The following is a 14,589-nucleotide window of genomic DNA, read 5'->3' on the forward strand; positions in this document are numbered from 1 at the left end:
TTTTTTATGGCTGAGTAATATTCCACGGCATATATGTACCACATTTTCTTTATCCACTCCTCTGTTGATGGACATTTTGATTGCTCCCATGTCTTGGTTATTGTAAATAGTGCTGCAGTGAACATTGGGGTGCATGTATCTTTTTGAATCATGGTCTTCTCTGGATATATGCCTGGGAGTGGGATTGCTGAGTCATATGGTAATTCTGTTTTTAGTTTTTTAAGGAACTTCCATACTCTTCTCCATAGTGGCTGTAACAATTTACATTCCCACCAACAACAGTGCAAGAGGTTTCCCTTTTCTCCACACCCTCTCCAGCATTTATTGTTTGTAGACTTTTTGATGATGGCCATTCTGATCAGTGTGAGGTGATACCTCATTGTAGTTCTGATTTGCACTTATGTAATAATTAGCAATGTTGAGCATCTTTTCATGTGCTTTTTGGCCATCTGTTTGTCTTCTTTAAAGAAATGTCTGTTTAGATTTTCCACCCATTTTTTGATTGGGTTGTTTGTTTTTTGATATTGAGCTACATGAGCTGTTTGTATATTTTATAGATTAATCCCTTGTCGGTCACTTCATTTGCAAATATTTTCTCCCATTCTGTGGGTTGTGTTTCCATTTTGTTTATGGTCTTTTGGGTTTGGGTTTTGGTTTTTGCTGTGCAAAAGCTTTTAAGTTTAATTAGGTCCCATTTGTTTTTATTTTCATTACTCTAGGAGGTGGATCACAAAAGATAATGCTGTGATTTATGTCAGAGAGTGTTCTGCCTATGTTTTCCTTTAAGAGTTTTGTAGTTTCCAGCCTTACATTTAGATCTTTACTCCATTTTGAGTTTATTTTTGTGTATGGTGTTACAGAATGTTCTAGTTTCATTCTTTTACATGTAGCTCTCCAGTTTTCCCAGCACCACTTATTGAAGAGACCGTCTTTTCTCCACTGTATAGTCTTGCCTCCTTTGTTATAGATTGATCATAGGTGCGCGGGTTTATCTTTGGGCTTTTTATCCTGTTCCATTTATCTATATTTCTGTTTTTGTGCCAATACCCTACTGTTTTGATTACTGTAGCTTTGTAGTATAGTCTGAAGTCAGGGAGCCTGATTCCTCCAGCTCCATCTTTGTTTCTCAGGATTCTTTTGGCTATTCGGGGGTCTTTTGTGTTTCCATACACATTGTAAAATTTTTTGTTCTAGTTCTGTGAAAAATACCATTGGTAATTTAATAGGGATTGCATTGAATCTGTAGATTGCCTTGGGTAGTGTAGTTATTTTCACAATATTGATTCTTCCAATCCCAGAACATGGTATATTTTCCATCTGTTTGTGTTATCTTCAATTTCTTTCATCAGTGTCTGTTTTCAGGGTAGAGGTCTTTTGCCTCCTTAGGTAGGTTTATTCCTAGGTATTTTATTCTTTTCTATGCAGTGGGGAGTGGGCTTGTTTCCTTGATTTCTCTTTCTGATCTTTCATTGTTTTTGTATAGGAATGCAAGAGATTTCTGTGTATTAATTTTGTATCTTGCTACTTTACCAAATTCATTGATTAGCTCTAGTAGTTTTCTGGTAGCATCTTTAGGATTTTCTGTGTATAGTATCATGCCCTTTGCAAAGAGTGACAGTTTTACTTCTTCTTTTCCAATTTGGATTCCTTTTATTTCCCTTTCTTCTCTGATTGCTGCAGCTAGGACTTCCAAAACTATGTTGAATAATAGTGGCGAGAGTGGACATCCTCATCTTGTTCCTGATCTTAGGGGAAATGCTTTCAGTTTTTCACCATTGAGAATGATGTTTGCTGTGGGTTTCTCATATATGGGCTTTATTGTGTTGAGGTGGGTTCCCTCTATGCCCACTTTCTGGAGAGTTTTTATCATAAATGGGTGTTGAATTTTGTCAGAAGCTTTTTCTGCATCTATTGAGATGATCATATGGTTTTTATTCCTCAATTTCTTAATATGGTGTATCACACTGATTTTTTTTGCAGATATTGAAAAATCCTTGCATCATTGGGATAAATCCCACTTGAGCAGGGTGTATGATCCTTTTGATGTGTTGTTGGATTCTGTTTGCTAGTATTTTGTTGAGGATTTTTGCGTCTACGTTCATCAGTGATATTGGTCTGCAATTTTCTTTTTTTGTAGTGTCTTTGTCTGGTTTTGTTATCAGGGTGATGGTGGCCTCATAGAATGAGTTTGAGAGTGTTCTTTCCTCTGCAGTTTTTTGGAATAGTTTCAGAAGGGTAGGTGTTTATCACTATTTTAAACAAACACACATTTCTTATTATAAGAGTGGGACATGGAGCCTTATTTTCCTGGCCGTTTCCCAAGCCCTTGGCCCTGTGGTTTTCAACCCACTGGGGAGGAGAGGACCGTGAGCTGAGGCGCCTGCCCCAGGGAGCTGGAGCTGAGGGGCGCAGGCAGGACCTCTCCCTTCAGGCCCAGGCCCTGCACAGGGCAGGTACTGACAGATGCTCTCCGAAGGGCTTTCATTGGCCTGACCCGCCTCTCTGCTGCCCACAGCCCTGTTTGTCTTCTGCACCAAGAGCCGTCGCGCTGAGCGCTACTGGCAGAAGACACTGCTGCAGATGGAGGAGATGGAATCCCAGATCCGAGAGGAAATCCGTAAAGGTAGCGGGTGGCGACCATGCGGGACCTTGGGCCTTGGCTTCGCCATCTGATCCCACTCACAGGCACTGCCTGTTTGCCAGGCTTTGCTGAGCTGCAGACGGACATGACGGATCTGACCAAGGAGCTGAACCGCAGTCAGGGCATCCCCTTCCTGGAGTACAAGCACTTTGTGACCCGCACCTTCTTCCCTAAGGTCAGTTCGGGCCCCTGCCAGCTACTTCAGGAGCTCCTCGACCCCTCCCTGGGCCCTGACAACCTAGAGGGCACTTCTGTGCTGATGTCAAGTTCTCCCAAGTGCAGCCTGGGCCCCTTGAGCAGTACGAAACCTGCACGCCTGCCTGTGGCAGCCTGGGATCCTGCCTTGGCCTGCCGAGGGAGAGGGCCCAGTTTCCCCCACCTTCCTTCTCTGCCCGCTGATGTTTTAACTGTCCATACAGAAGCTGGCTGCCAGGCCCCCGTTTCTCCTGGGGTGCGGGGCATGCCTCCCCTCTCAGGGGGTCAGTAGAGGCACCAGTTCAGTGCCCGCCCCTCTCCACTCTGGGCCCCTTCCCAGGGAGGCCTCTCTCGGTCTCCACATCTCCTCCTTCTGTCCACTGGACTCTGTCCCATCCCTTCCATGCTTCCTTGTGCTGTTCCAGGGGCCGCTGCCTTGTCCCCAGCTTCCCTGGCCCGTCAAGAGTGTTTATGCCAGTGGCCAGCACCCTCCTCTGGCCCTGTCCACACTGTTCTCCATGCAGCAGCCACAGAGAGCCCATGGTGTGGTCCTTGCAGGCATTTCTGCCTCAGTTTCCCCATTCTGCACGGAGCTGCTTTTGCTTCCTCCTAAGCCTTGTGCACTCACACCCTGGCTCATGCAGCTTCTGTTCCTCCTCCTTCAGGAAGCCCCCGGGGACTCCCCTCCCCTCTCCTCTGGAGTCCTATGGCACCTGGGTGTGGCCCACTGCCTCTTCTTCCTTTGTAAAGTGGGCTTTTGCATTTGTCGAGCGGCCCCTGCCTGCGTCAGGGGAAGGTGCAGCGCTGCCGCAATGCTGGGGGTCTGCGGCCCTGCTGAGGTGCTGAGGTGCTGAGGGGTCTGCCTCCACAGTGCTCCTCCCTCTATGAAGAGCGTTACGTCCTGCCCTCCCAGACCCTCAACTCCCCGGGCAGCTCCCTGGTGCAGGAGACCCACCCACTGCTGGGAGAGTGGAAGGTGAGTAGCCCTCCAGCTGTACACGCGCACGCGCACACACACTGGGGGCCCAGTTGAGCGGCCCCCCTGACACCACATGGAACAGGGACGGGCCTTCCCTGCCGAGCCCTGCCCGAGTCGGACACATAAGCACCACAAACGTATTGGGGGGGTGTCATTGGGCTGCCTCAGGGCAACCCCATCTGTCTCTGGGCCCCACTTTCCAGCTCATCTGACCCATTGATCCTAATCATGGGAAGTTGGGAGGAACCTGCCATTGGATGGTAGTGAGCCCTCCATCCCAGGAGGTATTCAAGTGACCATTCAGGGTGTTCTACGTGCTGACCCCCAGGCCAGGTAGAGAGGGGAGAGGCTTGGGTCTCCCTGGACATCCCACTCCCCCTGCTGCTTAGAGAATGGAAGGTGAGAGGGTCCCCCCCCTCACACAGGGATACTGGGTTGCCTTCAGGCACCCTTGCCTGAGCCTCACTTCTGAATTCAAGTGAGCCACTGTTCCCAGTCACAGGGAGGTAGGAGGCGTCTACCACTAAAGGTAATGAGCTCCCCCTCCCAGGAAGCATTCGAGGGGCCATTCAGGGCATCCTAAGTGCTGACTCCTAGACCAGGCAGAGACACTGGACCTCTGTGGACACCCCCTCACTGAATGCTTCTGCAGATCCCCGAGAGCTGCCGGCCCAACATGGAAGAGGGCATCAGCCTGTTCTCCTCGCTGCTCAACAACAAGCACTTCCTCATTGTCTTCGTCCACGCACTGGAGCAACAGAAGGACTTCGCAGTGCGGGACAGGTCAGGCTGCGAGGCTCCGGGGGAGGGCAGGGGCCTGTTGGAGGCCACCCAGCCGGTCCTGGGTCGGCCTGGCTGGATCCAAGGCTGGGCCAGTTTCCAAGTCACCATGTCCTGGGGGCAGCTGGCATCTCCCCAGCGTCAGACCCTGGGTGCTGGGGCTCTGGAGGTCCTGATACCCCCTCCCCATTCTTCCCCTTCCTGGTCTGCTTGCCAGGACAGGGCTCGTGGGCATGGCGGTTGCTGCGCACAGTAGGGAAGGTAGCCCTTTCTCCAGCGAGATTTTAGTCACACTCACCCGTCTGCGTCCAGCGACAAGGTAGCAGCAGGACCCCCACTGCGTGGTCCTCGGAGCCCAGGGCCTTGCGGTGCGGGCGGTGCTGACTCCCCCAGCCCACGGCCGCCCGCAGGTGCAGCCTGGCCTCCCTGATGACCATCGCGCTCCACGGCAAGCTCGAGTACTATACGGGCATCATGAAGGAGCTGCTGGTGGACCTCATCGACGCCTCGGCCGCCAAGAACCCCAAGCTCATGCTGAGGCGCACGGAGTCCGTGGTCGAGAAGATGCTCACCAACTGGATGTCCATCTGCATGTACAGCTGCCTGAGGGTGAGGGCGCCCGCGTGCGGGCCCGCTGTGCCGCCGCCTAGACCTGATTTCATTTGATTCTCATGCCAGCTCTGCCGAAGGCATTATCATGTTCTTTGTGCAGATGTGGAATGGGGGGCTCAGACAGCACAGGGACAGCCCCGTAGGATCCATTATACAGATGGGGAAACTGAGGCTCAGAGAAGGCCTGACTTCCTGCAAGGGCTCAGAGCAAGCCCAGGACGGAACAGAGGCTGCGTCAGTGGCATTGTTTCAGAAGATTGTTTTCTCAGTCCTCACATGCCCCCTGATGTGCCTTGGAGTCCAGCTCTGCCACTTCCCTGCTGGGTGACCCTGAGCAGGTTGCTTGCCCTCTCTGAGCCTCGGCAATGAGAATGACAGCCCGTGTCTGGAAGCGTTGCTGGCAGGATGAAATGAGTGTGGCCACCCACATTAGGCGATGTTCGAGCTTGGAGTCCACAGAGACACCTCTGGGTGGGGCGTGGGAGCGAGGCAGCGCCATCGGGATCAAAAGGAGGGTATTAAGCAGGCAGCCACGGAGGTGTTGGTAGAAGGGGGTAGCAAAGGCATTCCAAGTTGGGGCCGGAATCTGGAGTGTGGGCTGGAGGCCGGGGGCTGGGCCAGGCAGTCTGGCCTCGGCCTCTGACAGGCCCGCACCTATCGCAGGAGACTGTGGGGGAGCCGTTCTTCCTGCTCCTGTGCGCCATCAAGCAGCAGATCAACAAGGGCTCCATCGACGCCATCACAGGCAAGGCCCGCTACACACTCAACGAGGAGTGGCTGCTGCGGGAGAACATCGAGGCCAAGCCCCGGGTGAGCCGGGCGGGCAGGCAGGACGTCACGGGCTGGGCTGGCAGGGAGGGGTCCCGCGCCCCCGGAGAGTCCCGGCTCCACTGCTGACTGCCCCCCCACTCCCCGCAGGCTGTCTCCCCTCCAGGGCCCGGTGGGTGCCCACTGACCCTCCCCCTCTCTCCTGCAGAATCTGAACGTGTCCTTCCAGGGCTGCGGTATGGACTCGCTGAGCGTGCGGGCCATGGACACAGACACGCTGACGCAGGTTAAGGAGAAGATCCTGGAAGCCTTCTGCAAGAACGTGCCCTACTCGCAGTGGCCGCGCGCCGAGGACGTCGACCTAGGTGGGCAGGGCAGGGGCGGCAGGCGTGGGGGCTGCTTCAGCAGCGCAGGCTCCTGCCTTGGGCATACACACTCCCGCCCCTCATCAAATGTGCGCTAACTGTGGCTCTGGGGACTTGAAGACAGATCAGCTGCCAGGAGCTCTATTTGGGGCGGGGAGGGGAGACAGGGCCTGCGGTGGGAGGTCGATGCAGGCTGCTGCCAAGGTGGGCGAGAGAGGCCTCCCCAGCAGCTCTGAGATCCCAGTGACAGCCCCGAGGATGAGGCCTTTCCAGAGCTCCTGCTCTGCGCCCGGCAGCCGGCACCCTCTCCCCTCCCCGTCTCCCAGATGGGGAAGCAGAGGCTCAGAGACAGGTGTGGGTGCCCCCGGTTCTCTCCCCGTGTGGCCCGCTGGGTGCCTGCCTCCGCGCGGCCCCTGCTCCCAGCCCTGATGCCCTGTCCCCTGCCCACAGAGTGGTTCGCCTCGAGCACGCAGAGCTACATCCTGCGGGACCTGGACGACACCTCGGTGGTCGAGGATGGCCGCAAGAAGTTGAACACGCTGGCCCACTACAAGGTGGGCCCCGGCTCCACCCAGCTCCGGCCCCTCCCATCCTCCCTGACCTCCGACCTCTGACCTCGGCCTCTCTCCCCATCAGATCCCTGAAGGTGCCTCCCTGGCCATGAGCCTCACAGACAAGAAGGACAACACCCTGGGCCGAGGTGGTACTGGTGGACATGGGGAGGGCCCCTTCTGAGCGGCCCCGGTGGGGAAGCTGAGGCTGCAAGGGACAGGGCGGGGCTGGGCTGAGGCTCCCTGCTGGGGGCGGGGCCGGGCCCCCCTGCCGCAGGGCTGCTTGGCAGGGCCTGTGGCCAGGCCTCTCAGCGCTGGTTTCCTGCAGGCAGCAGAGAGAGGCCCCAGGAGGGTGGGATGCGATTCCAAGAGGTCTGGGCAGCCGCCAGGCCACGTGGGCTTTGGCCTCTGTCCCTGCCTCAAACCTCCCATCCATACCTTCAGATGCCCCAGGCCTGGGGTCCTAGGCTCCTCTGGGTCTTGGGGTCCCCTCCTGTGGCAAGGAGCAGGCTCTCGGATCTCTCCCGGTGAGGTCTGGGCTGGGGGGTGAGGGCAGCCGCCCTGCCCGACTCGGGGGCCGTGCCCATCGCCATCTGTGACTGTCTCCCTGCTTGCTGTCACCTTGCGGATGTTTCCGTCTCTGTCAACGCCTCTGTCTTTATCTCATTCTCTATGTGTTTCTCTGAATCTCTCTCTCAGCTCTCTTACTTTGCATCTCTCTCTCTCTGCCTTGTTCTCTCCACACGTCTGTTTGACTCTGTCCATTTAGCTCAGTTTCTTTCTCCATCTTTTTGTCTCCATTTCTGTTTCTCTCTCTCCCCACTCCTCTCTCGTTTATTTATTGTGTGTGTTTTCCCTCTCGCAGTGAAAGACTTGGACACAGAGAAGTATTTCCATTTGGTGAGTGCCCCGCCTCCGGCCCTGGGGGTGCCCGCCGTTCACGGGGTGTCGACTTGGCTCCCTGCCACCCTGCGCCTCTGGGGGCAGTGCTTGCAGGCCCGGGGAAAGGCTGGGTGGGGAGCGGGAACGGGACCCAGGGTAGCTCGCGTGCACCACAAAGAGAGCCCAGTGCCCACGGGGGCAGGGTAGGACCGCCCACGGGTGGCCGGGGATGGTGCCTGGCGCCAGCACTGACCACTGCCCCGGCCTCCCAGGTGCTGCCCACGGATGAGCTGGCAGAGCCCAAGAAGTCCCACCGGCAGAGCCACCGCAAGAAGGTGCTACCAGAGATCTACCTGACCCGCCTGCTGTCCACCAAGGTGGGCCCACTCTCTTCTCTGTGTCCTCACTCCAGTGGGTCAGCTGTGAGCACACACTTGGAGTGAGGGGGACAGTGCTTCCCCTGTGTGACACGGAAGGCAGCAGAGGGCCAGTGATGCCCCCAAGGCCACACGACTGGGGCAGCAGAGTGGGCGCCTGAGAGCTCACACTCCAGCCCAGCAATTCCCTGCTCTATGTCCCAGTCCTTCCAACACCCTTGTGGGGTAGGTTGCACTAACCCGTTTCACAGACAGGAAGACCGAGGCCCAGAGAGGTTAGATGACCAGCCTGATGCCACATAGCTAGCTTCCCCATTCACCCGGCACTGCTCAGTCCCAGCACCACGGGCTCCCCTGAACCGCCAGAGGTGCCTGCTCACCCGCCTCCATGTGGTCCTGGGCTGACGGCGGCCACCTGCTTCCATGCAGGGCACGCTGCAGAAGTTTCTGGATGACCTGTTCAAGGCCATTCTGAGCATCCGTGAAGACAAGCCCCCACTGGCTGTCAAGTACTTCTTTGACTTCCTGGAAGAGCAGGCAGAGAAGAGGGGGATCTCAGACCCTGACACCCTACACATCTGGAAGACCAACAGGTGGTGGGCCAGTGTGGTGGGGGTGGGAGGCCAGGGGGAGGGCGGTGTGGCTTCACTGTATCATTGGGGGCAGCAGTGGTGCAGGGGTTCAGAGCCTGGTCGCTCAGCCCACCGGCCTGGGTTCAATCCCTTATGCCATTCCAAGCTGTGTTGACCTTGGGTAAGTGACTTAACCTCTCTGTGCTTTAGTTTCTCCTAGCTATAAAACCAGGGCAGTAAAAGTAACCCACTTTACTTGTAAGAAGAATTAACTAGAAGTGAGCATTGTCTAAGTTTTGCCCTTACCATCACTCTCCTCCACCCGTCTGCGGTGGGCACCGTCAGCTCCGTTTTACAGATGAGCACACTGAGGCTCGTGGAGATGATAGTCCTGCCCCCGATCACATCCCTCCTTTGAGGCACGTTTTAGCTTTTCATGGTCACAAACCCCAACAAGAAGTTGTTGAAAACTTCAGCCTAACCCTCAGAAGAAAATGCCTCAGACCTAGAAGTTTCTGTGTAGTTGCAGGGGCTGCTCAGAGCTCGGGGTGGGGTGGGGGGTGCATGTGTCCCAGGCTGCCCAGTCACTGGGGAGGAGGGTGTTACCAACCCTCTGGCCTCCTGGGGCTAAGGATCCAGGCCTCTCCCCTCCCTCAGTCTTCCTGGTGACCCAGCTAATGATGGACTTCCTGCAGCCATGCAGGGGCTGGAGGAGGAGCCAGGGGCTGCTAGGCGGGGGCAGGGCGGGGGTTCTAATGAGAACCAGGACTGGCTCCCTGGCTCCAGGCTGCTGCGTGAGAGCGGGCGACTCTGCAGGGGGTGGGGCGGGCAGTGAGGGTGAAGTCAGGCCTTGCAGCTCCTGCCGCAGCCCGTGGCCCTCTCCACGCGGGAAACCCGGCTCCCAGCCCCTCTGCTGCCCCAGCCGGCAGGGGATGGCCATCAACCGCATTTGTGGAGGAGCAAACCGAGGTTTGCAGGGGTTCCGTCCTGTGACTAGTCTCCTCTGGCCTCGAGGGGCAAAGCCAGCCTGTCCCAAGCCCCCTCGGCAACCACTGCCTCCGCTGCCCACCCTCGAGGGGGGCTCACGCCGCTGCCCCTGTCACTCTCTGTCCCACAGCCTTCCTCTCCGGTTCTGGGTGAACATCCTGAAAAACCCACAGTTCGTCTTTGACATCGAGAAGACGGACCACATCGATGCCTGCCTCTCAGTCATCGCACAGGCCTTCATCGACGCCTGTTCCATCTCCGACCTGCAGCTGGGCAAGGTCAGCTGCTCCTGGGCAGGCCACCTGGTGCTGATGGGGACGGAGATCTTTCTGGGAGGGGAACCAAAAGAGCTTAGATCTGGGGGATGTGGGCATGAACAGGGTCATCAGAAGCGGGGGGGGGGACTCCCAGAAACCGGCACCCACAGTCAAACTACGTGGCTGCAGACCGGCTGCCGCTGCCTCAGGTGTGCCCGCACCAGTTGCCAACGCTGAGGCCGTGGAGCCAGGCCGGGAGAAGCCAGAGTGAACGTGGAAAGCCTGCGTGGTCTGGCACACCATCGGAGACCAGCGGGCTCCGGGCGGCAGCCCTGATGGTCAAGAGCCATCCAGTGGGCGCTGAGTGAAGGGGTGGGCGGAGGGAGGCACAAGGGACCAAGACCTTTGAATACACGCAGGAGGGAGACCCCTGAGGCATCTGTCTGCAGGGAGAGGACCCAGCTGGCTTTAACGGGTGCGGAGGAGAGAGCGGGGCATTCCAGGCAGAGCGAAGGGCCTGGGCCGGGCAGGGAGGCCGTGAGCGTTAATGAGACGGTAGAGTTAGACCTGCCCCTGCAGGAGGGCGGGTGCCTGGCCCTGCGTTTAGCCCATGACTTTCAGAGAGAGGCCACGAGAGGCAGAAAATGCCGTCACCTCTCACACACTATCTATCTCGGAAGGCATGACGCCCATGACAGAGAACCGGGAGCATACTTGGCACGTTTTGCTTTCAGGCGTAGGAAACATGTGGTGGGAAATATTCCACTGAGACAGCAATCAGGCTTCCAGAAATCTTAGCCACCAAGACCCATATCCCTAAGCAAGGAAACAAACAAAACAGCCTGCGTGTCAAAGAGCTGGCACACGCCCATGCACTCTTCCCCCTGAAAGTCGATCCCCCTCGAGGCCATCACCCTGACAGTTCCGTAGAAAATAGGGCAGGGGTTCCAAGTACAAGGGCAGAGAGGAGAGGGGTGGGGACCCTGATCCAAAGCCCGCAGGGCGGGGACGTTCAGTGATGGGCTCGTTTGTGTGGCGGGAGAGACGAGGGCTCATCCAGGAGAAGACGAGTCTGTGTCTTAATCTCTCACTCCTCTCTGCCCAGGACTCACCAACCAACAAGCTCCTCTACGCCAAGGAGATTCCCGAGTACCGGAAAATCGTGCAGCGCTACTACAAACAGATCCATGACATGACTCCGCTCAGCGAGCAGGAAATGAACGCGCACCTGGCGGAGGAGTCGCGGGTGCGCCGCGGGGCCCTTGCCAGGCGGGGCGGGGCGGGGCCGGGCAGGGCAGGGCAGGGCAGGACTTGACTGTCAGCGAGGGGCTGCGTATAAGCAGCGGGTCTTGGCTGGGCCTGGTTTTGACCATGGAGTCAGCCTCCCTCCGACTCCCGCCTTGTCTTTCTTCATAGAAATACCAGAATGAGTTCAACACCAACGTGGCGATGGCAGAGATTTATAAATACGCCAAGAGGTATCGCCCACAGGTGAGTAGCCCCCAGTGCGAGGCCCCCCTCGGAGCTACGATGCCCCCGTATCAGCCCTGCTCACCGCCAGCTGCTCAGGGAAACAAACGCAGGGTGAGGGTCCCTCTCAGGCATTCCTATCCCCAGGCCGTTTCTGCTTTGGGGGTGGCCACCAGCAGTGGAAATCCAGGTGGTGTGTTCTCCCCGAGGATGTGCGGTGGGCCCCGGGGGCCCTGGGCCCGGGCTTTGGCCCAGCTCCCTCCGCTTCCCCCTCAGATCATGAGCGCCCTGGAGGCAAACCCCACAGCCCGGAGGACGCAGCTGCAGCACAAGTTTGAGCAGGTGGTGGCCCTGATGGAGGACAACATCTACGAGTGCTACAGCGAGGCCTGAGCCTGGGGGCTGGCAGGACGGGCGCCCTCCCTCGACTTCTCTTTGTCCCCAGCGCCTCAGACTCGGGCTGGGAAACGACGCAGCACGAGGGGCCTCTCTGAGCCAGCCAGAGGAGCCCCCAGCCCTGGCCCCTTGGGCACCGTCCCCTCCCACTTGCCCCCAGACCCACCTCTGGGCTGGGGGCTCAAATGCTGCAGCCGCTCCCCCGTAAGCCTCCCACCGTCCACCCAGCACAGCCTGGACGGCGTCCCACTCGCTCTGCCCGCACGGCCCAGCGCTAACGAACCCACCGATGGGCGAAGAGGCCGCCCGGCCCTGAGGTCGCAGCTGGAAACACTACCTCATCCTACCCGGTGGAGGGGAGGCCCCTTGAACCAGCCCTCAGCTGGTTTCCGCTTCAACCACCAAAATGTTGTCCCCGTCTCTACTCACCTGCAGAGGACCCTGGCCACACGCCATCCAGCAGTGTCAGATTTCTGTGCTCGAGCGGCCACTGGCCGGGTGGGTGGCCTCCACTGCCTGCGGGAGGCTCTGTGCTGCCCTGGGAGCCAGGCGGGCAGGGGCTGAGGGGACAGGTGCTGGGCGATCCTGGTCTCGAGGGAGGGGAGGGGGCTGAGTTGCACGGAGGCTGGAGCTGGGCTACTTGATCTTGCTGGAAGTGTTTCTAAAGAGAGCACCACTTTTTGTCGTTGTTTTTTTAAAAAAAGCTTTTATATATTAAAAAACTTATCACGCGCCAACTGTGAATAGCTGCCGCTAGTGCAGAGGACCCGGGGAGGGGTCCCGAGGGGCTCCCAGCGCAACACTGGAAATGACTGTTCCAGGGGACAGGCAGACCCGGCAGAGACCCCTGCGCCCTGAGAACACCGTCCTTTCTGTTCCGTCAAAAGCGGCTGGCTGGGAGTGACCCAGCCAGTGCTGGGACAGGTCGCAGACCTTGGGGCTGGGCTGGAGGGGGAGGCTGGGGTGCTCTGGAACCTTCTTTATAATAAAAGCCTGATGGGAAAACCTGCCGTGGGCTCCAGCCTTTATCCTGAGATGGCTGTACTTGTAGCAGAAAGGAGGGAGGGGGGCCTGGCTTAGGAGCCTGCCCAGCTCCCCTCGTGAGGGGTGTGCAGACACCAACTTTGCTTCCAAGAAGGTTTAGTGGGGAAACGCGGGTATCCACTGACCGCCAGGAAGATGTCACAGCTGCTGTGTGCCATTTGCCCCTGGGCGGGCCCTGCTCCTAACTTACCTATGTGATAAGCCGCGAGGAACAGAGTATCATCCCCATTTTACAGGTGTAGAAACTGACTCTCAGCACAGTCGAGGAATTTCCCAGGTCACAGCACAGGGAAGCCAAAAACCAGCTTACATGGGCCCCTCATTCCTCTGTTCCGTGCTTCCTCCAGGCTGGAGTTTCCACAGCGGCCCCCAAAGTGTGTGGGGAGCTCCAAGGTGACCACCCTGGAAAGAGAACTGCCGTTTACACACTCGCCCTGAATTTGTCATAAATGTATACCATTAACTCCATTATTCAGATGAGGAAACAGAGGCAGTTTCTCCCAGGCTGGTATAACCCTGCACTATTTCTCACCACAGCACATGACTTGGGATCAGCAAATACCACAGAGACCCCCAGCCCACCCAGCTGGCTCTGGGCCTGAGCTGGGGCTGAGGTTCACTGACCCCCCAAGAAAGGTCACTAAAGGACCACCTCTCAGAAGCTGCTTAAGTTAGTTTTTTCTTTTTATGAAGGAAAAATAATCACACACACACACACATTAATCGGGAGTAAGAGCTAGGACAGAGAAATTCGTACAATTTAAACAGAATCCCACAAATACCAGTTCTAGAATTGAGAACAGAAAAATGAGAAGAAAAAAGTAAACAATTTTTAGCTTTAAAAATAGCCTCTTCCTGTAGTGCCTTCTGGGTGGAGATTCTTTATCTTTTCAAATTCTCTATTCTGATCACTGATGCCTTTTTATTAAGCAGCAGACTTTCTAGTCTAAGTTATTTTCACAATTTGATGAGAATTTTTTGGGGGGGTGTGATGCTAGAATGAATACATGTTTTCTGCAGAACTGTCAGGAATTACAAAAAGCCTGAAGAAAATAAAAGCTACCCTAACCCACCCACGGTTAAAATCTGAGAGAACGCCATTCCAAACTCCAAATCGTGTGCCTGCCTTGGTTGGAGGCTGAGGAGTGATAATTGAGATCAGGATGTACTCACCATTTCGCAGCTGCCTTTTCCCCCATGCAACATCTTTCTATGCCATTAAATATTCCACAGCCTGTTTTAATGCCTGATTAACATGCAATTCCTTCTTGAAGCTTAAAAACGCATTTGCAAATGGAGGAAATCTCTAGTTTCTGGGGTCATTTCTCAGCGCAGAAGCTGGATGACCACTGTGAACCGCCCCCAGTCCTTGTCTGGGGCCCTGAAGACTTGCCTTGCAGCTACAGGTGTCCCTTAGCTCCGTCTGAGGGTCACAGGAGGTGCAAACTCCGGCATAATGTCTGTCCTCAAGCAGGGGAGGAGGCTCTCCCAAGTCTCGTGGGTGATGGGTGCTGTCCGGCCTCTGCCAGGTCAGGGCTACTGGCCTGCTGCCAGCTCGTGGGGTGAGATGCCCGGTGATGCCCACCCCCCCACCCCGAGCCTGCCCAGGGTGCCTCCCCCAACCAGACCCCCTACGGGGGAAGCGCCAGCCCAGCTCCCTGTGCCCCCGGGGGCTCTGCTGGCAGCCACGTTACAGATGCTCCAGGAAAGCCA

The 14,589-nt window shown here is 56.6% G+C and overlaps 1 protein-coding gene across 1 annotated transcript in view; it reads left to right on the forward strand.

Annotated features, from left to right (window-relative positions):
* The window catches only part of PLXND1 (plexin D1), a 28,710-nt gene extending 15,874 nt beyond the window's left edge, over positions 1-12,836 (forward strand). Inside the window, exons 13-28 of the mRNA XM_028479015.2 lie at positions 2,516-2,623; positions 2,704-2,816; positions 3,708-3,812; positions 4,468-4,598; positions 5,006-5,204; positions 5,871-6,017; positions 6,184-6,340; positions 6,791-6,894; positions 6,977-7,040; positions 7,757-7,791; positions 8,046-8,150; positions 8,580-8,743; positions 9,840-9,987; positions 11,072-11,212; positions 11,383-11,457; positions 11,713-12,836. Of these exons, the coding sequence (XP_028334816.1) occupies positions 2,516-2,623; positions 2,704-2,816; positions 3,708-3,812; positions 4,468-4,598; positions 5,006-5,204; positions 5,871-6,017; positions 6,184-6,340; positions 6,791-6,894; positions 6,977-7,040; positions 7,757-7,791; positions 8,046-8,150; positions 8,580-8,743; positions 9,840-9,987; positions 11,072-11,212; positions 11,383-11,457; positions 11,713-11,829 (1,913 nt within the window). The 3' untranslated portion in view covers positions 11,830-12,836. The remainder of the gene's footprint in view (positions 1-2,515; positions 2,624-2,703; positions 2,817-3,707; positions 3,813-4,467; positions 4,599-5,005; positions 5,205-5,870; positions 6,018-6,183; positions 6,341-6,790; positions 6,895-6,976; positions 7,041-7,756; positions 7,792-8,045; positions 8,151-8,579; positions 8,744-9,839; positions 9,988-11,071; positions 11,213-11,382; positions 11,458-11,712) is intronic.
* The last annotated feature ends 1,753 nt before the right edge of the window (positions 12,837-14,589 follow it).

The sequence above is a fragment of the Physeter macrocephalus genome, chromosome 18, assembly GCF_002837175.3.
Source record: "Physeter macrocephalus isolate SW-GA chromosome 18, ASM283717v5, whole genome shotgun sequence".
In the NCBI taxonomy this organism is placed as follows: domain Eukaryota; kingdom Metazoa; phylum Chordata; class Mammalia; order Artiodactyla; family Physeteridae; genus Physeter; species Physeter macrocephalus.